At 45.2% G+C, this 10000-nt stretch overlaps 1 protein-coding gene across 1 annotated transcript in view; it reads left to right on the plus strand.

Annotated features, from left to right (window-relative positions):
- The window catches only part of LOC127928864 (CUB and sushi domain-containing protein 3), a gene marked incomplete at its 3' end in the record, with an annotated part of 197949 nt that overhangs the window by 116088 nt on the left and 71861 nt on the right, over positions 1–10000 (plus strand). The window contains 1 exon segment of the mRNA XM_052516415.1: positions 7196–7312. Within this exon segment, the coding sequence (XP_052372375.1) occupies positions 7196–7312 (117 nt within the window).

The following is a 10000-nucleotide window of genomic DNA, read 5'->3' on the forward strand; positions in this document are numbered from 1 at the left end:
ACATGGTTCTCCTCCCTACAGCCTTCACATACTGTATGTCTCATGACATGGTTCTCCTCCCTACAGCCTTCACATACTGTTTGTCTCAGGACATGGTTCTCCTGTCTACAGCCTTCACATACTGTTTGTCTCATGGCATGGTTCTCCTGTCTACAGCCTTCACATACTGTATGTCTCATGGCATGGTTCTCCTCCCTACAGCCTTCACATACTGTTTGTCTCAGGACATGGTTCTCCTGTCTACAGCCTTCACATACTGTATGTCTCATGACATGGTTCTCCTGTCTACAGCCTTCACATACTGTATGTCTCATGACATGGTTCTCCTGTCTACAGCCTTCACATACTGTATGTCTCATGACATGGTTCTCCTGTCTACAGCCTTCACATACTGTATGTCTCAGGACATGGTTCTCCTCCCTACAGCCTTCACATACTGTATGTCTCATGACATGGTTCTCCTGTCTACAACCTTCACATACTGTATGTCTCATGACATGGTTCTCCTGTCTACAGCCTTCACATACTGTATGTCTCATGACATGGTTCTCCTGTCTACAGCCTTCACATACTGTATGTCTCATGACATGGTTCTCCTGTCTACAGCCTTCACATACTGTATGTCTCATGACATGGTTCTCCTGTCTACAGCCTTCACATACTGTATGTCTCAGGACATGGTTCTCCTCCCTACATCCTTCACAGACTGTTTGTCTCAGGACATGGTTCTCCTCCCTACAGCCTTCACATACTGTATGTCTCAGGACATGGTTCTCCTGTCTACAGCCTTCACATACTGTATGTCTCAGGACATGGTTCTCCTGTCTACAGCCTTCACAGACTGTATGTCTCAGGACATGGTTCTCCTGTCTACAGCCTTCACAGACTGTTTGTCTCAGGACATGGTTCTCCTCCCTACAGCCTTCACATACTGTATGTCTCATGACATGGTTCTCCTCCCTACAGCCTTCACATACTGTATGTCTCAGGACATGGTTCTCCTCCCTACAGCCTTCACATACTGTATGTCTCAGGACATGGTTCTCCTCCCTACAGCCTCTCAGGTCTCGTGGTGTTTGGGGGCTGTTGTGTACTTTTCAATTCAGGATGGCTGCATGGTGACAGGGAGAGCCCAGTCCAGCTGGTGCTAGCCTCGCTGTGTGTGTGTTTGTGTGTGTGTGGGGGGGTTGGTGTGTGTGGGTGGGGGGGGGTTTGGTGTGTGTGTGGGTGTGTTTGGTACGTGTGTGTGTGTTTGGTGCGTGTGCGTGTGTGTGTGTGTTTGGTGTGTGTGTTTGGTGTGTGTGTGTGTGTGTGTTTGGTACGTGTGTGTGTGTGTGTGTGTGTGTGTGTGTGTTTGGTGCGTGTGTGTGTGTGTGTTTGGTGTGTGTGTGTGAGCGTGTGTTTGTGTTTGGTACGTGTGTGTGTGTGTGTGTTTGGTGCGTGTGTGTGTGTGTGTGTTTGGTGTGTGTGTGTGTGTGTGTGTGTGTGTTTGGTACGTGTGTGTGTGTGTGTGTGTGTGTGTTTGTGCGTGTGTGTGTGTGTGTGTTTGTGTGTGTGTGTGAGCGTGTGTTTGTGTTTGTGTGTGTGTGTGTGTGTGTTTGTGTGTGTGTGTGTGTGTGTTTGTGTGTGTGTGTGTGTGTGTGTGTGTTTGGTGTGTGTGTGTGGGTGGTGTGTGTGTGTGTGTGTGTGTGTGTGTGTTTGGTGTGTGTGTTTGTGTGTGTGTGTGTGTGTGTGTGTGTGTGTGTGTGTGTGTGTGTGTGTGTGTGTGTGTGTGTGTGTGTGTGTGTGTGTGTGTGTGTGTGTGTGTGTGTGTTTGTGTGTGTGTGTGTGTGTGTGTTTGGTGTGTGTGTGTTGGGGTGTGTGTGTGTGTGTGTTTGGTGTGTGTTTGTGTTGTGTGTGTGTGTGTTTGTGTGTGTGTGTGTGTGTGTGTGTGTGTGTGTGTGTGTGTGTGTGTGTGTGTGTGTGTGTGTGTGTGTGTGTGTGTGTGTGTGTGTGTGTGTGTGTGTGTGTGTGTGTGTGTGTGTGTGTGTGTGTGTGTGTGTGTGTGTGTGTGTGTGTGTGTGTGTGTGTGTGTGTGTGTTTGGTGTGTGTGTGTGTGTGTGTCGTGAGGCGTTGTTTCCCATACAGACTTGGACCAGCTGGTGCCTCTCTCTGACAAATGACAATGTGTTTGTTAACAGTGATCTCTGTCCACCTGCTGAGCCTCACTGTGTGTGTGTTTGTGTGTGTGTGGGGGGGTTGGTGTGTGTGGGTGGGCGTTTGGTGTGTGAGTGTGTTTGTGTGGGGGGGTTGGTGTGTGTGGGTGGGGGTTTGGTGTGTGTGTGTGTGTGTGTGTGTGTGTGTGTGTGTGTGTGTGTGTGTGTGTGTGTGTGTGTGTGTGTGTGTGTGTGTGTGTGTGTGTGTGTGTGTGTGTGTGTGTGTGTGTGTGTGTGTGTGTGTGTGTGTGTGTGTGTGTGTGTGTGTGTGTGTGTGTGTGTGTGTGTGTGTGTGTGTGTGTGTGTGTGTGTGTGTGTGTGTGTGTGTGTGTGTGTGTGTATTTGTGTGTGCCCACCTGCTGAGGTGACTGCATTAAAAGCCTCTCAACAAATTATAATTAACAGCTAAAGATCTGAGACACTGACAGACTGCTGGTAGTAATGTGTTGTAGTTATAGATATGATATACTGACAGACTGCTGGTAGTAATGTGTTGTAGTTATAGATATGATATACTGACAGACTGCTGGTAGTAATGTGTTGTAGTTATAGATATGATATACTGACAGACTGCTGGTAGTAATGTGTTGTAGTTATAGATATGATATACTGACAGACTGCTGGTAGTAATGTGTTGTAGTTATAGATATGATATACTGACAGACTGCTGGTAGTAATGTGTTGTAGTTATAGATATGATATACTGACAGAGGAGTAATGTTTAGTTATAGATATGATACTGACAGACTGCTGGTAGTAATGTGTTGACATGATATGATACTGACAGACTGCTGGTAGTAATGAGTAGTTATAGATATGATTACTGACAGACTGCTGAGTAATGTAGTTTATATATTACTGACAGATTAATAATTAATTATGAACAAGATAAATTATTATTATGACCTGACAGATAATGAGTTATAGATATGATATACTGACAAGATAATTATTATTATGACCAAGTAGTAATGTATTATTATGATATACTGACAGACTGCTGGTAGTAAGATTATAGATATGATTATGACAGACTGATGGATAATGTATTTTTATGACCAAGATAATGTGTTGTAGTTATAGATATGATTATGACAGACTGCTGGATAATGATTATTATGACCAAGATAATGATAGTTATAGATATGATATACTGACAGACTGCTGGTAGTAATGTGTTGTAGTTATGATTCTGACAGACTGCTGGTAGTAATGTGTTGTAGTTATTATTATTGACAGACTGCTGGTAGTTATAGATATGATATACTGTTGTAATGTGTTGTAATTATGATATACTGACAGACTGATGGTAGTAATGTGTTGTTGTATGATTTCACATGACTGATATGGGAATAGAAATACATCTGTTGGTCACAGATACCAAGATTGATTAAAAAAAGTATGACCAAGTGGATCAGAAAACCAGTCAGTATCTGGTGTGACCAAGATGATATAGATTGTTGTAGTTATAGATATGATATACTGACAGACTGCTGGTAGTAATGTGTTGTAGTTATGGATATGATAATGACAGAATGGTAGTAATGTTAATTCATGGATACAGTGATTCCATTTTACCAGTCTTATAGTTCATTTATGGAGTCGAGTAAAATTAAGTAGGTAATGTCTGGATTTCACATGTGGAATAGAAATATGCAACACAGACTGCTAAAAAAAAAGTAGGGCGTGGATCAGAAAACCAGTCAGTATCTGGTGTGGATCAGAAAACCAGTCAGTATCTGGCGTGGATCAGAAAACCAGTCAGTATCTGGTGTGGATCAGAAAACCAGTCAGTATCTGGTGTGGATCAGAAAACCAGTCAGTATCTGGCGTGGATCAGAAAACCAGTCAGTATCTGGCGTGGACAGAAAACCAGTCAGTATCTGGTGTGGATCAGAAAACCAGTCAGTATCTGGTGTGGATCAGAAAACCAGTCAGTATCTGGTGTGGATCAGAAAACCAGTCAATCTTGTGTGGATCAGAAAACCAGTCAGTATCTGGTGTGGATCAGAAAACCAGTCAGTATCTGGTGTGGATCAGAAAACCAGTCAGTATCTGGTGTGGATCAGAAAACCAGTCAGTATCTGGCGTGGATCAGAAAACCAGTCAGTATCTGGTGTGGATCAGAAAACCAGTCAGTATCTGGTGTGGATCAGAAAACCAGTCAGTATCTGGTGTGGATCAGAAAACCAGTCAGTATCTGGTGTGGATCAGAAAACCAGTCAGTATCTGGTGTGGATCAGAAAACCAGTCAGTATCTGGCGTGGATCAGAAAACCAGTCAGTATCTGGTGTGGATCAGAAAACCAGTCAGTATCTGGTGTGGATCAGAAAACCAGTCAGTATCTGGCGTGGATCAGAAAACCAGTCAGTATCTGGCGTGGAACAGAAAACCAGTCAGTATCTGGTGTGGATCAGAAAACCAGTCAGTATCTATGGATCAGAAAACCAGTCAGTATCTGGTGTGGATCAGAAAACCAGTCAGTATCTGGTGTGGATCAGAAAACCAGTCAGTATCTGGTGTGGATCAGAAAACCAGTCAGTATCTGGTGTGGATCAGAAAACCAGTCAGTATCTGGTGTGGATCAGAAAACCAGTCAGTATCTGGTGTGGATCAGAAAACCAGTCAGTATCTGGTGTGGATCAGAAAACCAGTCAGTATCTGGTGTGGATCAGAAAACCAGTCAGTATCTGGTGTGATCAGAAAACCAGTCAGTATCTGGTGTGGATCAGAAAACCAGTCAGTATCTGGTGTGGATCAGAAAACCAGTCAGTATCTGGTGTGGATCAGAAAACCAGTCAGTATCTGGTGTGGATCAGAAAACCAGTCAGTATCTGGCTTTGGATCAGAAAACCAGTCAGTATCTGGTGTGGAACAGAAAACCAGTCAGTATCTGGTGTGGATCAGAAAACCAGTCAGTATCTGGTGTGGATCAGAAAACCAGTCAGTATCTGGTGTGGAATCAGAAAACCAGTCAGTATCTTGTGTGGATCAGAAAACCAGTCAGTATCTGGTGTGGATCAGAAAACCAGTCAGTATCTGGTGTGGATCAGAAAACCAGTCAGTATCTGGTGTGGATCAGAAAACCAGTCAGTATGCGTGGATCAGAAAACCAGTCAGTATCTGGTGTGGATCAGAAAACCAGTCAGTATCTGGTGTGGATCAGAAAACCAGTCAGTATCTGGTGTGGATCAGAAAACCAGTCAGTATCTGGTGTGGATCAGAAAACCAGTCAGTATCTGGTGTGGATCAGAAAACCAGTCAGTATCTGGCGTGGATCAGAAAACCAGTCAGTATCTGGTGTGGATCAGAAAACCAGTCAGTATCTGGCGTGGATCAGAAAACCAGTCAGTATCTGGCGTGGAACAGAAAACCAGTCAGTATCTGGCGTGGAACAGAAAACCAGTCAGTATCTGGTGTGGATCAGAAAACCAGTCAGTATCTGGCGTGGATCAGAAAACCAGTCAGTATCTGGTGTGGATCAGAAAACCAGTCAGTATCTGGCGTGGATCAGAAAACCAGTCAGTATCTGGCGTGGATCAGAAAACCAGTCAGTATCTGGTGTGGATCAGAAAACCAGTCAGTATCTGGTGTGGATCAGAAAACCAGTCAGTATCTGGTGTGGATCAGAAAACCAGTCAGTATCTGGTGTGGATCAGAAAACCAGTCAGTATCTGGTGTGGATCAGAAAACCAGTCAGTATCTGGTGTGATCAGAAAACCAGTCAGTATCTGGTGTGATCAGAAAACCAGTCAGTATCTGGTGTGGATCAGAAAACCAGTCAGTATCTGGTGTGGATCAGAAAACCAGTCAGTATCTGGTGTGGATCAGAAAACCAGTCAGTATCTGGTGTGGATCAGAAAACCAGTCAGTATCTGGTGTGGATCAGAAAACCAGTCAGTATCTGGTGTGGATCAGAAAACCAGTCAGTATCTGGTGTGGATCAGAAAACCAGTCAGTATCTGGTGTGGATCAGAAAACCAGTCAGTATCTGGTGTGGATCAGAAAACCAGTCAGTATCTGGTGTGGATCAGAAAACCAGTCAGTATCTGGTGTGGATCAGAAAACCAGTCAGTATCTGGTGTGGATCAGAAAACCAGTCAGTATCTGGTGTGGATCAGAAAACTTTTATTGTCCCCAGCACAAGGTGCACCTGTGTAATGATTATTCTGCTTAATCAGCATCCTGATATGCCACACCGGTCAGTTGGATGGATTATTTTGACAAAGGAGAAATGCTCACTAACAGGGATGTAAACACATTTGTGAAATACTTTTTTGAGAAATACGTTTTTTTTTTGTGCACATGGAACATTTGAGTTGTTTTATTTCAGCTCATGAAACATGGAACCAACACTTTACATGGTGTGTTTATATTTTTGTTCTGTGTGCATCTCGATCCCGATCTCAATCTCGATCACAAATCCCAAATCTTAATCCCAATCTTAATCTGTTCATGGTCTGCTGTCCTAAAAACCCAACCCAACCTCCCTCCCTCCCTCCCTCCCTCCCTCCCTCCCTCCCTCCCTCCCTCCCTCCCTCCCTCCCTCCCTCCCTCCCTCCCTCCCTCCCTCCCTCCCTTCCCTTCCTTCCTTCCTTCTCCTTCCTTCCTTCCTTCCTTCCCTCCCTCCCTCCCTCCTCCCTCCCTCCCTCCCTCCCTCCCTCCCTCCCTCCCTCCCTTCCTTCCTTCCTTCCTTCCTTCCTTCCTTCCTTCCTTCCTCCCTCCCTCCCCTCCCTCCCTCCCTCCCTCCCTCTCCTTCTCGTTCTAAACGTCCTGTATGTTTTCCTGTAATATCTCATTATGTTGTAGACTGTTAGTCAGCGTTTTCAGTGTTCAAACAGACAGTTTCTCCTCATGTTTTCCTGATTTTTCTGCTTCCCTGTGCAGCTGTGGCAGCAGGAAATACTGTTTGCTGATTCCTGTTTCTGCTGCGTAGCTGCATGTGTTTCCCCCAGGTAGTGTAACCTGGGAGTCATATTGACGTGTTGGTGTTTTCACAGCGCCGTGCGGAGGCCGCTCGACAGGGTCAGAGGGGACCGTCCTGTCCCCAAATTACCCCCGTAATTATACCCAGAGTCTGACCTGCGTCTACCACATCTTTGTCCCCGGGGACTTCGGTAAGTATTCTCTCTCTGGTTTAATTCTGCTCTTACTCTCTCTCTCTCTCTCTCTCTCTCTCTCTCTCTCTCTCTCTCTCTCTCTCTCTCTCTCTCTCTCTCTCTCTCGATCACAAACTCTGTCCCTCTCTTTATCTCTCCCTCCCCTGGTTTTCTCTCCCTTTCTCTCTCCCTCCCCCTCTCAGCTTCTCTCCCCCTCTCTCTTCTAATAAGTCTCTCTCTCTCTCCTGGTTTCTCCCTCCCCCTCCCTCTCTCTCAGGGCTGGTTCTGTCCCTTTCTCTCTCTCTCTGTCTCTCTCTCTCTCTTTTACTAATAAGACAGAGGGACCTCTCAGAGAACTCTCTGGTTCTCCTAAGACAGAGGGACTCTCCCTCTCTTCAGGGCCTTTCCCTCTCCCCTCTCCCTCTTACTCTCCCTCTCTCTCTCAGGGCTGGTTCTCTCTAAGACAGAGGGACTCCCCCTCCCTCTCTCTGGTTTCTCTTAAGACCCTTCCCTTCCCTTCCCTCAGGGCTCTCTCAGAGGGACTCTCAGAACAACAGGGCTGGTTTCTACTCTCTCTCTCTCTCTGTCTCTCCCTCTCAGGGCTGGTTTTCTCTAAGACAGAGGGACTGTGTCTCAGAGAACAACTCTCTCCCTCTCCCTCTCCCTCTCTCTCTCTCTCCTTCTCTCTCCCTCTCTCTCCCTCTCTCTCTGTCTCTCTGCAGTTTGTGCTACTGTCTCATAATGTCCCATAGACCACGGTTGCTGTTGTTCAGCTGCTATAGGTAATGTAGTGAACTGCAACAGAACAGTGCTGTGTTTCTACTGTATATGTGGCTCTACTAAGGAAGTAGGAGGCATTCTGCTTTACAGGAAACACAAGATCATAGTTCAACTCCAGTCCAGTGTATTATAACTACTGACACCACCTCACATTACCAAGATTTGTTCATTCAGGATCCGGACAGAAAGCCTTATCAGAAACCACGGTGGTTAATATGTCCTCCTATACATGTAGTGAACTATAGCTACATTTTCAGCAACAAAATGGTGGTTCTACGTTCGGGCTTTACTAACGAGGTGAAGGAAGTTGTGTCTCGGGAGAAACAGAAGCTGTGATTATAACTGACCTCACATTTTTACCGACCCAGAGAACATTTGGATATTCAGGATATAGTAAAACCAAAAACAAAACCCACAACGGGTCAAGTGAAGGGTCAAAGACAAACTGGTAACTACTAATGAGGTGGAGGAAGAGTCTCAGGAGAAACACAATAGTTATCCCTACAGTACTGTGAGATGTCGGCTAGCTGACCGCAGGCTACCGACCTAGAGACGATTTGGCCAATCAGGATGAGGACAGAAAAACATTATTTAGAAACCGTGGTGATTATGGTCTCCTCCAAGTCTTTCTATATGATTGCATTAATAAGACAGAGGGACTGTGTCTCAGAGAACAACAGGGCTGGTTTTACTAATAAGACAGAGGGACTGTGTCTCAGAACAACAGGGCTGGTTTTACTAATAAGACAGAGGGACTGTGTCTCAGAGAACAACAGGGCTGGTTTTACTAATAAGACAGAGGGACTGTGTCTCAGAGAACAACAGGGCTGGTTTTACTAATAAGACAGAGGGACTGTGTCTCAGAGAACAACAGGGCTGGTTTTACTAATAAGACAGAGGGACTGTGTCTCAGAGAACAACAGGGCTGGTTTTACTAATAAGACAGAGGGACTGTGTCTCAGAGAACAACAGGGCTGGTTTTACTAATAAGACAGAGGGACTGTGTCTCAGAACAACAGGGCTGGTTTTACTAATAAGACAGAGGGACTGTGTCTCAGAACAACTGGTTTTACTAATAAGACAGAGGGACTGTGTCTCAGAGGCTGGTTTTACTAATAAGACAGAGGGACTGTGTCTCAGAGAACAACAGGGCTGGTTTTACTAATAAGACAGAGGGACTGTGTCTCAGAGAACAACAGGGCTGGTTTTACTAATAAGACAGAGGGACTGTGTCTCAGAGAACAACAGGGCTGGTTTTACTAATAAGACAGAGGGACTGTGTCTCAGAGAACAACAGGGCTGGTTTTACTAATAAGACAGAGGGACTGTGTCTCAGAGAACAACAGGGCTGGTTTTACTAATAAGACAGAGGGACTGTCTCAGAGAACAACAGGGCTGGTTTTACTAATAAGACAGAGGGACTGTGTCTCAGAGAACACAGGGCTGGTTTTACTAATAAGACAGAGGGACTGTGAACAACAGGGCTGGTTTTACTAATAAGACAGAGGGACTGTGTCTCAGAGAACAACAGGGCTGGTTTTACTAATAAGACAGAGGGACTGTGTCTCAGAGAACAACAGGGCTGGTTTTACTAATAAGACAGAGGGACTGTGTCTCAGAGAACAACAGGGCTGGTTTTACTAATAAGACAGAGGGACTGTGTCTCAGAGAACAACAGGGCTGGTTTTACTAATAAGACAGAGGGACTGTGTCTCAGAACAACAGGGCTGGTTTTACTAATAAGACAGAGGGACTGTGTCTCAGAGAACAACAGGGCTGGTTTTACTAATAAGACAGAGGGACTGTGTCTCAGAGAACAACAGGGCTGGTTTTACTAATAAGACAGAGGGACTGTGTCTCAGAGAACAACAGGGCTGGTTTTACTAATAAGACAGAGGGAACAACAGGGCTGGTTTTACTAATAAG

This window comes from Oncorhynchus keta, unplaced genomic scaffold, assembly GCF_023373465.1.
Source record: "Oncorhynchus keta strain PuntledgeMale-10-30-2019 unplaced genomic scaffold, Oket_V2 Un_scaffold_4335_pilon_pilon, whole genome shotgun sequence".
Classification (NCBI taxonomy): domain Eukaryota; kingdom Metazoa; phylum Chordata; class Actinopteri; order Salmoniformes; family Salmonidae; genus Oncorhynchus; species Oncorhynchus keta.